The 17,297-nt window shown below is 35.9% G+C and overlaps 1 protein-coding gene across 1 annotated transcript in view; it reads right to left on the bottom strand.

Moving 5' to 3' along the window:
- The window catches only part of TMEM132D (transmembrane protein 132D), a 910,611-nt gene that overhangs the window by 288,796 nt on the left and 604,518 nt on the right, over positions 1–17,297 (bottom strand). Inside the window, exon 4 of the mRNA XM_003760941.2 lies at positions 929–1,112. Coding sequence (XP_003760989.1) covers positions 929–1,112 — 184 coding nt within the window. The remainder of the gene's footprint in view (positions 1–928; positions 1,113–17,297) is intronic.

The raw sequence follows: 17,297 nt of genomic DNA, 5'->3' as shown, positions 1-17,297 counted from the left end.
AGTTGTCCTAGATAAACATTTTAAGTGTCTTCTTTTTTATTATTATTAAAACTTTTTATTTTCAAGATATATGCATGGATAATTTTCAACATTCACCCTTGCAAAACCTTGTGTTTCAAGTTTTTTCCCCTTCATTTCCCTTGTCCCTCTTCTAGATAGCAAGTAATATGTTAAACGTGGGATTTTTTTACACCATATTTCCATAATTATCCTGCTGTAAGTGAAAAATCAGATGAAAAAGGGAAAAATGAGAAAGAAAACAAAATGCATGCAAACAACATCAAAAAGAGTGAAAATGCTATATTGTGATCCATACTCAGTCCCCACAGTCCCCTCTCTGGGTGCAGATGGCTCTCTTCATCAAAAGACCATTTTACCATCTCTTTTACCCTGAGATATTTTTATGTGACTCTGAGTACATAATTATATAAAATCGAACATTTACTGATAATTAATCAAAATTTTGTGACCTCCATATTCAGGTATGAGACCGCATATGGGATCAGAACCCACAGTTTAAGAAGCTGGGCCAACTAATGACTGGGAGAAAATTCCTTTTAAAAACAGAAAATATACTCCTAATTTCACACACAGTTCTCCTTAGAAAAAAAAATCAAGCAGTCTGTATGTCTTCCTTTCTTTTGATGACTTACATATGGTTTTATAAATCACTAACAATTCTTAAATTTTGATTAGAAGCTTGGGAACTATGGACATAGTCACAATGGAATAGCCATTTTTTAAAAAGGAGTCATAATATTTAAGGTCTTGGTTCATGAAGGCTGAGATATTTCCCCTACAAAACAGTAAATCATCCCCACCCTCAAAGAGCTTACATTCTACCTTGGACATATAACACAGAGAGAAATCAATTCCAAGAACCCTATGTTTCTGAGAATCGGGCTTGCTCTTTGCAGTAAACCCTTACCATAGCTAGTGGGATGACTCCAATCAAATCCTTCTGGCTCACATAGATTTTAGACACCCCCAGGTCCGAGGTAGTCTCTCCCGGGTATTCAACCTGCCATGTGACTAGCTGCGTGGCTGGTAGGTCACTCAGCTCTTCAATTTCTATATCGATCTGCATGACTTCGTTGGATTGACCATCCGCACTAGAAGGAAAGATAAAAGGAAAGTTATGATGAATCATTAGGGGCTAATTGGGGGTTTGTATAAGTGACATCATGGTGTCTGTGTGTGTTTGGGTTAAAATGACCTTTTTGTGAAATATATATACATATATATATATATGTATATGAATAGATATACACACATACATATATATATATGAGCTTAACCATAACAACAAAGTTGAGATCAAGAACAAAGTACATTTAGAGTCATAATACACCTATGTACTCAAGTCAAATTTTTTTTAGGAACTATGTAAAGACAAATACATTAATCAATTGATGATGGCAATGTGAATGTTCTTATTTCTGTTGGAAAATAATTTGAATTCTACTTATATATGAAACTATCCATATCCTGTGGTCCAGTTATCAGATAGCTATTCATATAAGAAAGTCAATGAGGAAAATATCTCTTTATATAAAAATATTAATAGAAGTATTTTCTGTGCTAGAAAAAATTAAATAAATATTTCACCCAAAATGAGGACAAAAAAAAAATAGTCATAATAAAGAAATCACAGCCCAATCTCTCTATCCTCAGTTAGATTGTCTTCCTGAGAGCTAGCATTAGGATAAACTTAGGGAATAACAGTAAAAATTCATTCATGAAGTCTGAGGATGGACACATTTATTTTCATATCGTAGGGAGGTATCATCATTCTCCTTATTCTCTTCCTTCTCCTAAATCCAAATAGTTGCCAAGTCTTGTCAGTTCTAACCCCTTAAATATTTTGCATCAATCATCAATCACTATAATCACATTCTCTTACTTTTATTATTCTATGACAGATTGTCACCTCTTATCTGGACTACAGCAATAACTTCCTAGCTAATCTCCCTGATTCAAATATCTCCCTTCTACAATCTATATTCCATTTAAATGATCAAATGATCTAAAAGACAGGAGTAGCCATTTTACTCTTCTACTCAAAATTCTTCAAGGAATTCTTTGCCTTGAGGACAAAATGGAAATTTTTTTTTCTTGGCATTTAAAGATGCCCACTTATCTTCCTAGATTTGCTTCATGTTATTCCCCTTTATGTACTCAATGCTTGTTAATCTGTTCTGTTAGCTCTTAGCTAACAAACAAGTCAAATGAATTTTCCCAAAATATATGATGTACAGAATTCCATTTCCTTCCTTGATGTCTTTGCACAGGTGTTCCCCTCCCTCTGGAGTTCACTGCTTTCTCACCTCCAACTCTGAAGAGCTTCTTATATAGTATAGCCAAAGTGCCACTTACTAACTTAGATATTTTTTTCTGACCCTGACTGAGTGATTTAACCTTCCAGGTCAAAAATCAGAACAAAAGGGAAAAACCATGAGACGAAAAAAAATAGAAAAAGAGGGGAGGAAATGAATATAGCATGTGCTGATTTACATTGTTTCCATAGTTCTCTTTCTGGATGCAGATGGCATTTTTCATTCAAAATCTGCCATACTTGATCATCACACACACTTGCTGTTGCAGTGTACAATGTTTTCCAGATTCTGCTTGTTTCGTTCAGCATCAGTTCATGTAAATCATTCCAGGCCTTTCTAAAATCAACTTGTTCATCATATCAGAGCAATAATGTTACATTATTTTCACATATCATAAATTTTTCAGCCATTTTGCAATCCATAGATATCAGAGTTGCTCCAGTTTCGTACATATGGGTCCTTTTCCCTCTTTTATGATTTCTTTGGGATACAGACCCAATAGTAACACTGCTGGATCAAAGGGTATTCACAGTTTTGTAGCCCTTTGGGCATAGTTCCAAATTGCTCTTCAAAATGATTAAATCATTTTGCAACTCTACCATTAATGTATCAGTGTCCCAGTAATCCCACATTCCCTCCAACATTCATAATTTTGAAAAGTATTTCATAACTGTATTTGAATCCATTTAGTTTCATTTGTTATTATATGTATTTATTTTATGCATTAAAAATTAGTCTGAGAAAGAGTCCATCAACTTCATCTCAGTGTCAAAAAGGCATTATACAGAAATGGTTAAGAATCTCTGCATCAGATGATTGCTTCAGAAATCCCTTCTATCTTGGGACTGAAGATGCTATGATCCATTGACTTTCTCATGGGTGCTATTTCCAGGGGCTACTTCATACTTTTTTTCTGGTCTACACAGATATTCTTTGAGGTCTGTGATGAACCTCAAGCCGTATGAATACAATTATTGGTCTAGAAAGTCTCCTCTGGGCATTTTCAGTGTTTAGTTTCATTTTGGTTTTTATTCTACTTTTTCTAGGATAAAACCCCACCCCCATTTCCACTCCCACTACATTATACTCCATCCTCTCAGGCAGAGTAGAGAAGTGGGTACCAAATTCCTACATTTCAAAGTCTACCTGCCATCTTTAAAGATTAAAAAAAAAAAAAAGGACAGGCTTGAAATGTTTAGGAGTGGGGTAAGCTAGAACACAGGTCATAGAATAATAATGGAATCATAGAACATTACAATCAGAAAACCCTGGAAATAGAATTTGCCTCCTAATCTTCTGACTTCTGTAGTCCTGTGCTTTCCCTATATTCTACCCTGGCTACCTCCCAGGCCAAAGTCTGATGTTGGAAACAGATGTGTCGCAAGGATATCATCTCCAACAAAGTCTTGTCAACATTTATTTTTGCCTCTATCACAGGCTACTTCTCTCTTACTTCAGTAAGCTTTTAGAAAATCTTTATTGCAGAATCTAGAAGGTTAGGAATCCCAAAAAGGGTTATTAGTAAACTGAAGATGAAGTGAAGGTCAAGGAGCTGGGAATTAACTAGCAGAAGTTGAAGAAGTATCCAATATGGAAACATGTTTAAAATCATTGTACATGTATCATATATATCAGATTGCTTGATGTCTTGGGAAAGGGGGGATAAGAAAGGGAAGGAGAAAACAATTTGGAACTGAAAATCTTATAGAAACGAATGATGATGTGATGAACTTGGCTCTTCTCAATAATGCAGTGATTCAAGGCAATTCCAATAGACTTGAGATGGAAAATATCAGTCATATCCAGAGAGAAAACTATGGAGACTGAATGGGGATCAAAGAATAGAATTTTCACCTTTTTGCTTGTTTGTTTTTTTTCTTTCTTTCTTGTGCTTTTTTTTCTCTTTTGGTCTGATTTTTCTTGCACAACATGACAAATGTGGAAATCTGTTTAAAAGGACCACACGCATTTAATCTATATCAAATTGTTTGCTGTTTGGGGGAAAGGGGAGGTGAGGGAGAGAGAGAGAAAAAAATAAAACACTAAGTTTTACAAAAATCTATGTTGAAAATGATATGTAATTGGGGAAAATACTATTAATTGAAAAAAACCAAAGTTTGAGAAGTAATGGAGGGTTAGGGAAACCTTACATATCTATCAAGATTTTAATTCTGTTTTTTAACAGGATGGACATGTGGGACTACAGCAGTTTGAGAATGCCAGACCAGTCTCATCCTATAAAGCAAAGATGCTGAAAAGTCTCTCTATCTATGCAGCCCCAGCTGGTCCTATGTAGATCTTTATGCTTTCATGGCTAGGGCCTTGGGACAAGGCAGAGAAACATTCTGAGATCTTGGGGTTGATGAAGATTGTGGGAAGAGTCAGGGACAGTTTTTGTAAAAAGAAGCCCATGCATGAGAATCCCTGTGGACCGAGATTAGAAGGTGTGATGACCGGAAAAAGACAAAGTCACAATGACAGAAAGTCTCTGTAGTGCCGACTATCTTCAGTGGACCAAGAAAGATAGTAATCGAGGCATCTAACTTTTGGAGGCGGAAGGAGCAAAGGGATTACAGATCATCCAGGCCTCCTTCTTGACTGGAGGAGAAAAGAAATTTTGCTTTTTGATAAGCAGCCCTTGTGCCAAGAGCTTGATTCTGAACAAATCCTTCACTGCTGAGATATATATATATATATATATATATATATATATATATATATATATATATATATTTTTTAATCATCATTTAAGATACAGAAAATCTTTTAAAAGCCACTGCCTGGAGATGTTATCTGAGGAGTGTTTGGGCCTAGGGTGACAAAGTGAAAGTGAAGCTTTTTTTTTTTTATCACATTAAAGAAGGAAAGAGACCTTTCTACAGATTTTCCATACACAGGTATTGGTTCACTTGAAATTGTTTTCATTGCATCTAGGTCAAAGCCACACTGTGGGGCTTCAATGGGTCTGGGATCTCATGGAAATAGAAACAAAATTTTATAAAAATTTATGTTGAAAACTACATGTATTTGGAAAAATTAAATCCTATTAAAATAAATGTTGAAAATTACATTTACGTGAAATTAGAAGAAATACTATTAGCTGAAAAAAAAAGAAGGGGAAGTAATGGAGGGGTAGGGGTACGGTGCCTCTTAGGGAAGTCTCATATAGCTAGCAAAGCTCTATTAAGAAATTTAACAAAAATCAAGCAACCAAGGCTTTGTCTCAGGATACCAACATTACTGGAATACTCTCTGGAAGATTCTTCTCTATAAAAACAAATTAACAACTTTTTGCAAATTATAATGTCAGAGACTTGACTCTGAGGGGTTAAGCAGTAATTAAAATTTGCATAGCATTTTTAAGTTTGCAAAGTACTTTACAAATATTATTTCATTTGACCCTTACTACAACCCAGTAAAATAAGTGCTATTATTATCCCCATGTAACCGCTAAGGAAAAAGATGAGGATGAGATAAATTAAATGACTTATCCAGGGTCACACAACAACTAGTTTTGTGTCATAGGTGGAACTTGAATCTGGGGTCCTTCCTCTACAATTGTATACTCTTGCTTCCCAAAACTTAGTTTCATTTTTTCCCCTGTAGCATCACTGCCCAAATTAGTGACCTTTTCTGCCAATTGTAGAGCTTTCATGGATCCCAGAAGGAATGCTTTCAGTTAGTCTTCTATTCGCAAAGCTCTATTTTTATGCTGTATTTTGTGAGGGACTGTCTGAAAACCTGTTGTCTTTGAAGGTGATTGAACCTGGTCTCCGAACTTGAAATGAAAACGTTCACTTCCATGCTGACTGGAGCAGGGAGGCATTTCTGGACAAGTTCAGCTGTGAATTTTAGCATTTTAGAAAGGTATCCTGATGTCTAGTGAGGTTGCAAAGCACTCTGCTACTCCCAGGGGTTAATTCACTTTTTTTTGTTTCTGTCTGCACTGATGCATGCTGGGGTCTCTGATGAACCTCATTCTGTCTATATATGGTTGCTGGCTCTGTAAAACCTCCTCATGAGCTTTTCAATGTTTATTTCACCTTGATCTTGATTCTCCTTTCTCCAGGAGGAAATCCCACCCACAACTCTATCCTCACCATGACATAACCTAGCCTCAGGTAAACATAGAAGTCTAGAATACTATATATTAAAGTCTACAAGTCATGTTTAAAAGTTGTTTTAAAAAGTAGTGAACTTGAAAATTTTGGAAATGAAGCAATCCAGACTTGTCATAGAGTAATAATGGAATCATAAAATATTACAGCTAAAAAGAAATTTGGAGATCATCTAGTTTAAGAAACTTATTGTAACGATGGGTTCACAAAGGCCTAGAGAGAGGGCATGCTTTCTATTTTTCTTACTATTCCTGCTAATAATAATAATCAGCATTTACAAAGCACTATTTTTTTTTCAAAGAGTTGTATGTGTTATTTCATTTGATGCTCACATCTTTGATGGAGATAAGGGGAATTACCCATATGAAAGAACTGAATCAGATCAACAAAGTCAAATGACTTTCCTGGAATCAGGCAGCTAATAAGTATCTGAGCTACTCGAATGTTCCTTACTTTAAGTTCAGTTTCCTGGACACTTGTCCCCTTTAATTGCCAAAAACTTATTAACCATAGTCTCCATTCTGAGCTCCAGTCCCTCTTGCATAACTAGCCTTTTGTTAGACATTTTGAAATAGATGTCTTACAGATGTCTCAAACTTAACATGCCCCAAGGAGAACTTAGCATTCCCACCTCCCACCAAATCAACCAAATCCTAAACTTCTCTATTACTATGGAGGGTTCTATGCTATAGCCAAATCACTCAGATTTTCAACCCTGTGCCATCCATAACTCCTGCCTCACACAGCCCACATATCTAATCAGTTGGCAACTGTTGTTTATATCTCCACAGTATCATCAGGTTTCCCTAATTCTTTTCACATACACACATAGATCATGTTCTCATTACCTCTCACCTGTATGACTACAGTCCCCTGCTAATTGTTCTTCCTTTCTTAAGTTTCTTCCCCTCCCCACCACTCAATCCATTCTCTATTCAACTATCAAAGTAATTTCCTTAAAGAACTCACCATGTCAGAGTCTTACTCAACAAACCCAATCATATGCTGACTATCACATGTTTGGCAAGTATACTCTCCTCTCTTGAGCATTTAAAACTTTGCTTGTTATATATAGTGCAATATTTAAAAAAAAAACATTTTTAAGCACATATTATGTTCCAGGCACTGTGCTAAGGGCTAGGGATATCAATAAGAATATCTATACCTATATCTATCTATATCTCTATCTCTATCTATCTATATCCCTGTCTTCAAGGAGCTTACAATCTATTGGGGGAAAGGGAGTAGCTAGATGGCATCCCAGACTTAGAATCAGGAGGACCTGACTTCAAATCTGGCCTCAGAAACTTTATACTTCCTAATTGTGTGACTCTGAACAAGTCACCTAACCCCAATTGCCACACAAAAATAATAATAAAAAAAAAAAAGCTATCTGTCTATCTATCTATCTATTGGAGGAAGACAAAACTCAAAAGGAAGCTGGGAAGGTAGCTGATTTCCAGGGCATAGTGAAGAAGTGTCAGAAAAGTTCCAAGGTAGAACAGGCAGATGAAAAATGAGGTGAAGAAATACTACTAAAGTGAATAAAATCTCCTTAAATCTATTTGGTATGTATCTATATATAGGCACATTGGCTGCCCTATATGGATTGCAAGCACTTTGAGGGCAGAGACTGTTTGACTCCCATCTTTGTATCTCTATGCTTAGCACATTTGCTGGCACATATTGGTATTTGATAAATACAGACTGACTGATTGATTGTAACATGGACAGCAAGAAACTATTAGATTCTCTTCTGTCATCAATTCTATTTTACTTTATTTTATTCAAAAATCTAGAGCTGGAAAAAGCCTCAGAGGCCATCTGGTTCATCCCTGTAGTCTTATAGATGAGACCAAGGTTGATCAAGTGATTTTCCTGAAAATACCCAAGTAGTGGGGCAGCTAGGTGGTACAGTAGATGGAGCATTAGAAGTCAAAAGTCAATAAGATCTGAATTCAAATCCATCCTCAGATGCTTATTAGCTGTGTGATTAAGTAAGGAAGTTACTTAATCTTGTTTGCCTCAGTTTCCTTATTGTAAATGATCTGGAGATGAAAATGGCAAACCACTCCAGTACCTTTGCCAAGAAAACCCCATATGAGATCACAAAGAGCAAAATACAACTGAAATGACAGAAAAATAACCCAAGTAGTAAGTATCAGAGGGAAATCTGAACCCAAGTTCTCTCTCTCTCTCTCTCTCTCTCTCTCTCTTTTAATTTAATAGCCTTTTATTTACAGGTTATATGTATGGGCAACTTTACAGCATTGAGAATTGCCAAACCTCTTGTTCCAATTTTTCCCCTCCTTCCCCCCAGCCCCTCCCCCAGATGGCAGGATGACCAGTAGATGTTAAACATATTAAAATATAAATTAGATACACAATAAGTATACATGACCAAACCGTTATTTTGCTGTACAAAAAGAATCAGACTCTGAAATATTGTACAATTAGCCTGTGAAGGAAATCTAAAATGCAGGTGGGCAAAAATATGGGGATTGGGAATTCAATGTAATGGTTCTTAGTCATCTCCCAGAGTTCTTTCGCTGGGCGTAGCTGTTTCAGTTCATTACTGCTTCATTGGAAATGATTTGGTTGATCTCATTGCTGAGGATGGCCAAGTCCATCAGAATTGGTCATCATATAGTATTGTTGCTGAAGTATATAATGATCTCTTGGCCCTGCTTGTTTCACTCAGCATCAGTTCATGTAAGTCTCTCCAGGCCTTTCTGAAATCTTCCTGTTGGTCATTTCTTACCGAACAATAATATTCCATAATATTCATATACCACAATTTATTCAGCCATTCTCCAACTGATGGGCATTGAACCCAAGTTCTCCAAGGGCACAGTCAATGTTCCTTGGACTACAGACTGCCATCCTTATATATTAAGTGCTTTCCAAGTGCAAAGTAATGTGCCAAGCATCAGGAGTCCAAGGATATATTTTTTTAAATCCTGCTTTTAAGAAGCTTATATTTTACTAGAGGAATGCACCATTTCCACAGAAGGGTAGAAAATGAGTGGGGATAGAGAAACAGAGAAAGACAGAAAGAAACAAACACATGCACACACAGAGACAGACAGACAGGCAGAGGCAGTGAGAGAAAGAGGGAGGGACAGAGAGAGAAAGAGACAGAGAAAGATATAAAGAGAGAGACAGACAGACAGGCAGAGGCAGTGAGAGAAAGAGAGAGGGACAGAGAGAGAAAGAGACAGAGAAAGACAGAGAGAGACAGGGAGACAGAGACAGAGAGAGAAAGAGAGAGAGGGACAGAGACCGAGGGAGAAGTGGGGGGAAAGGGAGAAAGGAAGAAGTAGAGGAGGAGGAGAGAAGAGAGACAAAGAGAGACACACACAAAGAAAGACAGAGGCAGAGAGAGAGAGAGGCAGAGAGGTAGACACACACAGATAAGACAGACACAGACACAGACACAGAGAGAACACAGAACAAAAGGTTGATTAGGGAAGGCTTTTCATAAAGAAGCCTTCTGAAGGCAAGAATTCTTAAAGATAAGAATAAGAAGGTACCTTCCTAAGGCAGGGGAGAGAGCAGTAAATGGGTTGCAGAGATTACTTTGTGTGAATAATGAAAAGGGGGTAGAAGTGGGATGTCATGTTTAGGGAACTTTAATAAGATGGAACAATGCAAGAAGAGTAGTCAATCATATAAAATAAGCCTGGACAGGTAGATTGGAGCCATACTCTGGGAAGCTTTAAATGTCAGTCTAAAGAGTATGGTTTTATAGATTTTAGGTATATGGTTTATATGGTTTTATAGGTAATAGGAAACCAATGAAGGTTTTGTCATCCAGGAGGTGACCAAGATCTGAGTTTTTCTTTTTGATATCCCAATCCAAAAGTCCGGAAGCACTTTGCTGACACAATGGTTTATTTTTGAAACTGTCCAAGCTATGTTACATATTCACAATTTTTCTATTTGCCCTCAAGAAATCTGGTTCAAGGAATACCAAGGATATCTCCAAAGAAGAAGAAAAAAAGCCCCTGAATTCTGTTGCTTCTCTTTCCATTCCAGAGAAGGAATATTTACTTAAAGCTTAATAGGTGCCAGACTGTGCTGTGTGGGTGGGAATAAAAAGACAAAAGAAACAATCCCTATCTTCAAAGAATTTACATTCTAGCATCTCAGTTCAAAGGGAAAAGTGAAAAGAAAAATGGTGAATTTTTGCATCAATTCAACAAACATTTTTATTTAGTCCCTTCCATATGAAAAGCACTACCTTAGGGTTTTATTTTGAATACAAAGGCTAAAACAAAATAGGTTCTGCCCCTGAGGAGCTTATCCAGATCTATGAACCTTTATTCATAGCCCAAAGGGCTAGTTGGAAAAAGGGAGAGGCAACTCTGCTTTACTTCCAGCCAGCTGTGAGGTTTCTAAGTCTGGCTATAAAGTGTGTATAGTTTTTTGTTTGTTTGTTTGTTTAAATTTTGGCCTGACTGACTGAATCTGAGATATGGGAGGCAGCACAGGGCAGTGGAAGCAATAATTCTCAAGTGGGAGTCACCTGAGTGTAAATTCTTTCAAACCCATTATTGGTGTGAACCAGGGTAAATCCCTGAATTTTCCTGGCCCCTTAGTTTTCTCATCTGTAAAATGACAGGATCAGATTAGATGAATTGTCTGGACTTATCAATACAATATATATATATATATATATATATATATATATATATATATATATATACATACAAACCTATAGCTCCTATCTTACAAAGGTGCTATAAAACAGCTCTCAAATGCCCATCAACAGGGGAATGGCTGAATAAGTTGTTCTGTATAATTGTGATGGAATATTATTGGACTGTGAGAAATGATGAGCAGGATGCTCTCAGAAAAACCTGAGAAGACTTACATGAACTGATGCAAAGTAAAATGAACAGAACCAGGAAAATATTATACATAGCAGTAATAATAATAAATGACAGTTCACTGCAAATTACTTAGCTATTCCCTGCAATATAATGATCCAATACAGTCCTGAAAGACTTATCATGAAAATGCTATCCACTCCCAGAAAAAGAATTGATGGAGTCTGAATGAATATTGAAGCATATTTTTTTAAACTTTTTTTTTTGCAATATGCTTAATATAATTATGTTTTGGATGATTGCATATGTATAATTCCATATCAAGGAGAAGGGAGAGAGAATTTGGAACTCAAAATTTTAAAAATCAAATGTTAAAGCTGTTTTTAAAGATAATTAGAAAAAATAAAATGTAAAAGAGGCATTAATGGGGGACTTGAGTATCCTGGAGTGAACTGTGTGATGCTTTTCTAAAAGGGACATTTCCCTAACAGCACCTCAAATGTGAACAGTGAAACAGCCTTTAGAAACAAACTGAAAAATCAAAGGGGAACCCAGACTCTTAATGGTTCTGTCCTTGGTAAATTCCCCAAACCACATCCCAAACACTTGGAGCACTTTCTGAAAGGTCAGGCTTGTAACTGAAGTTTAACTTTGGGCATGAAAATTATTTAGTGAAAAAGGGCAGAAGAAGCAATTAGCAAATACCACCTGAGAGATTCTGGCTGCCTAGAAGCCAGCCCAGTGCTTTACCAGCATACTAATAATTATGATAATAAGTACTGATTGTTATATGACACTTTGAGCTTTATAAAGTGCTTTGGAAACATGGCTTCTAAGATTCTGTAGCAACCCTGGAGGTAGGTTTTACAGGTGTCAGTATTTTTGTTTGTCAGGTAAGGAAACTGAGTCCCAAGTGAAATGATTTGCCCAAAGTCACACAACTATGAATGAATGAATGAATGAATGAACATTAACTTATTTGTGTGTAATGGTCGCCATCTGGGAGTGAAAGGAGAAAGGAAGAAAAAAAAAAGAATTTCCATGAGAATTTTATTATATATTTGAAAGGAACAGGAAGTTGTATAAAGTAAATTTGTGTTTTATGTATAATCGTATTTTTAAAAATTATACTGTTATGGGAAATGCTTGTTTCATCCCACAAATTAAAAAATAAAAACGATTAAAATTTATTAAGTGCTACCTATGTGCCAAGAAGTGGGGATACAAACAGAAAAGCAAGATAATCCATGCTTACAAGGAGCTCTCATTATAAGTAGGTGGGATGACTCATATAAGAAACTTGGTTGTATATTGGATGAGAAGGCCAAGTGGTCTGATTATTGGGACAGATGAGTGGATTAGCAGGGCAGGGAGTGTTAGAGGCAGAATTTGAACTCAGACTTTGATGATTGCAAGTTTAGCATTCTATTTACTATCCCAACATGAGAAAATGACATCATAAAAACATCTAAATCTTAGAATTGGAAGAAAAATCAGAGGGCATTTTGTCCAAAGCGTAATTGAAAAAAGTAAATCTTTACTACTCAAAGAGTATATAAGATGTCCAATGAGGCAGAATTTTCTCTCTGATCCCACTCTCTTTTCAAAACAGTTCTACTTTCAGAAAGCTTTAATTGTTGGGAAATTATTTGATTTCAAGTACAATTTCCCCCTTTATACCATTGTTAATAATTCTGCCCTCCAAGGCAGAACAAGCCTAATATCTCTTCTGCACATAATTATTTACATATTGTTTTCCTCATCATGAACCCTCTGAGAGCAGGGTTTTCAAGGGCCTTTTGACCTTTCTTTGTATTCCCAGTGCTTAGTTAACCCAGTGCCTGATACACAGCAAGCCCATATCAAATCATTGTTCCTTGATTGATTGATTGATCTTGCACATGATACTCTGCCAAATCTGACTTAAGAACTCTCAGCATCCTAGAAAGAGACTGAAAAGAATTTCCTGGCTTTCTTTCAGATGCAGCTACAGCATCTAGTCCACATTCTCCATAGGAATTAAAGGCCTTAGTGGCCATGGAATTTGAATTTAACCAGATGTTCAACTTCACAGCTATGGCCAAAACCCTTGGGAAATGGTTACCAGATGTGCCACAAAGGAGTAGTTCCCTAATGCTTCTGCACCCCATATGAATTTCCCAGTAAGGATGCATTTAACAGACATTATCACAGGAGTCAAGTTTCTGGTGACCTTCCTTTTTAACTTCTTCATTAGCATTTTCAGCATAGAAACACTTTTTTTATGAGGAAGTAAAATCATCAATTCCCTTAATGGCTATGCCCATATCCATCATCATACAAGCATTTGCCCTTTCTTATCCTTCATTCTCTTCTTTTTATATCCTGGAGGGGGGTCTAATACTGAGGGTCCCTTCTAGCTGAGTCTGAGGCTTAGGACTCCATTTATAGCATATCTACCATAACTACCAAAACTGTGGATAAAACTAAAATCTGAACCAGAGAACATCAAGGACAGGCATCCAAGGGAAAATAAACAGCATGGTAAAAAGGAAAGAGCTCTAGCTCTAGAGTCTGAGGATATTAGTTCAAATGCTACTTCTGATACCTGGCACCTGTATGACCTTAGCTAAATGACTGAAAATAAATCACTGTGAAGTTTCTTCATCTATAAAATAAGAATGTTAGACTATCCACCCTCTGGGAGCCTGATAGACAATAGATTTCAATTCTATAATCCATCGATGATAAACCAAACAAATGATCTAAAATAGCTTAAGGGGAAAATGAAAAGACTGGGAAGGATAGACTTTAGCTGGAACAGAATGGTCTGGTCCAACCTGCTCAGTTTATTTATTCATCTATTTTATTTGTTCTGTAATTATTCTAAAGTAATATATTCTATATTTTAAAGCAAGAATGGGAGTGGAAGAGGAAAACACTTGGCGAAGAAGCATGGTTTTTCAGGTCTAGAAAATCAGGACAGTATCAGGAAGAGAATGAATACAGTTGGTCTGGGCCCGTTCACAAAAGGGAAGCTCCAGAAGAAAGGAAGGTAGGGAATGAACAGGATTAAAGTGGCAGTAATTTGGTATTGAGAACAACCCTGTCAGGTAGTCATCATATAATTATTATTCCCATTTTACAGATGAGAAAATTGAAGCCCAGAAAAATGATGTGTGATGTAGTTGATAGGACACTGGACTTGGACCCAGGAATACATAGGTTGAAATTCTACTCAAACACTAAAGAAGCTGTGTGATGTTGGAAAAATTACTACCTCTCACTACTAATATGATGGATTTGTACTTTATGGCATCTAAATTTTATTCTAACTCTAAAGTTATGATCCTATGATATTATGACTTACCCAGAATTGATATATACAGAGAGGATACATCAGAGTTAGCATTTAAAACTGCATATTTCTGCCTCCATATCTACTAAACTATCCATTACATAACACTACATCCCCTATAGTTTTTGGACTACAATGTGTACCAGGGCAAGAAACAAGTCTTAGTTAAGCTTTGTATGCCCCTATCCTGTGTAATGAGATACATACTGCTCTGTATACAATAATTACTCAATACATTTTCATTAAAATGATTCGACTGGTCATTATGAGGTTAAGTAAGGTGGAAGATATAGAGCAGACAATGAAAAACATGTAATCAAGATACATATGAGAAATTGATAGAGTATTCTATTAATGAGAAGGGACAAGGAATAGGGAGAGAAAAGAACTAAAATGCTCCTTGAAAAGGAAAGACTGTGAACTCCATGAACAATTCTCTTTAAAAAAATGTTCCCTTAGGAAAAAAAAAAGATGGGTTATCAAAATATGAATGTAAAATAGTACTTTATACTAAGCTGCTCATCTTCACATGAGGATATATTTATAAATACATTCCTTTTTAGGTGAGGAGAGATGTTTCCCTCCAGATATTTCTTCCTGTTGAAATCTCTTCCTAAAAATCTCAAATTCTTAAAGCCAACTACAATCATAAAAATGCTCTAAATCATTATTGATTTGAGAAATATAAATGAAAAGAACTATGAGGGATCACTTCACCTCTATTAGGGTGGCTAAGATAAGAGGAAAAGATAATGATAAATGTTGGAAAGGATGAGGGAAAACTGGGAGATTAAAGCATTGTTTGTGGAGCACTGAAATGATCCAGCCATTCTGGAAATCATTTTGGAATTATTAACCAAAGGACTATAAAAATATGTTAGATTCATCAGTGTCACTACTGAGTCTGCATTCTAAAGACATCATAAAAGACACAAAAGGATCCACATGTGCCAAAAATTTGTAGCAGCTATTTTTCTAATGGAAAGGAATTGGAAAGTAAGTGGATGCTCATAAATTGGGGAATGGCTGAATTAGTTATGGTATATGAATGTCATGTAATGTTATTGTTCTATAAAAATGATGAGCAGGCTGATTTCGGAAAAGTCTGGGAAGGCTTATATAAGTGAAGTGAGCAGAACCAGGAGGATGTTGTAGACAGTAACAAGATTATATAATGATCATTATATAGACTTAGCTCTTCTCAGCAATGCCGTGATCCAAGACAATTCCAATAAACTTGGGATAGAAGATGCCAGCCACATCCAGAGAGACTATGGAGACTGAATGTGGATCAAAGCATACTATTTTTACCTTTTTTGTTTGTTAGAATTTTCTTTCTCATATTTTTCACTTTTTGGTCTGATTTTTCTCATACATTGTGACAAATATTACACATGTTTAATCTGTGTCAGATTATCGTCTTGGAAAGGGGGGAGGTAAGGGAAGGAGAGAGAAAAACATTTGGAACTCAAAATCTTACCAAAAAAGAATGTTGAAAACTATCTTTACATGTAATTAGAAAAATAAAATATTATCGATAAAACCCTTAATTGTTCAGCCTCTGAGATAATGAACATCCTTGACATGATAATTATCAGTATAAATCGGTCCTTAGGATATTATAGACTCCTGTTTAAGGTTTCAGATACAGCCTTAAAGACTTGTTAATAGAGCTAGTAGAGAGAGGAGACTTAACAGGCTAATTAAATCCTTCTGCAGAGCTAAATTATAAATTAGAAAGTATGGGAAATTTAAAGACTTCAACCTAAATCCCAGTTTTGTAATTTGGTACTTGTATAACCTTAGACAAGTCACATTTTAGACTTTACTTTCCTCAACTGTAAGATCCAATTTGGATTGGTGATCCCTGATTAGATCTAAGATTTCAAAAGGAAAAAAAGGGATAATATGACCTTTCAACATTTATTCAAAAAAATAATGACCAGGTCAGACACAACTAGTGTCTGAACATTTAGGGTAGCTTCTCTAATTTTGGGCATCTCACATTTCTTTTGGTCTAATTCAATTCTGCTTTTATATATACATATATATATGTAAATATATATGTAATATGAGAATATTTCAGCTTTCTTTTGGGGGAATATGTGTGTTGACTTCAGAAAATAATTGTATCTTTCTCTCACCCTTCATTTCCTCAATTGTAAAAATCAGGGGGATAAGAGAAGGCTGACTCAATGGTTTCTAATTTACCGTCTAGTTAAATAGATTTATGATTCTTTGATCATTAGTGTATTTCTCTTAGACATTAGGAATTGGTCATGTGAAATCCCTCTTTCCATCAGTGCTAAAAGGCCAGTAGCATTATTTTTATTATATTTTTTTATCGGTATCTATCCAAATGCCATTTTAGATGATTTTTCGTATTTTTTAGGCTATCACCCCAATGCCCTTTTAAATTAAATTAAAAATCTCATTAGGTCATTCCCTATGCAAGGAAGATTGCAGGAGGATATCCTTGACAGGCAGAAAAAAAACAAGAAAGCTTGAGAGGAAAGTTTCAATAATATTGGAAGCAACTTGGAGCCAAGAGTTATAGTAGAAGGACTATTTTCTCCAAAACCTCAAGACTAGGGGCTAGCTTGGACTTTAATTGACATAGCCAATAGACATATAGTAAAGTGATAGGGGTATATGATCCTGAACTCACAAAAGA

The sequence above is a fragment of the Sarcophilus harrisii genome, chromosome 1 (genome assembly GCF_902635505.1).
Source record: "Sarcophilus harrisii chromosome 1, mSarHar1.11, whole genome shotgun sequence".
Taxonomy (NCBI): Eukaryota; Metazoa; Chordata; class Mammalia; order Dasyuromorphia; family Dasyuridae; genus Sarcophilus; species Sarcophilus harrisii.
Note: the sequence above shows the minus strand (reverse complement) of the source record. Positions and strands in the feature narration are given on the sequence as shown.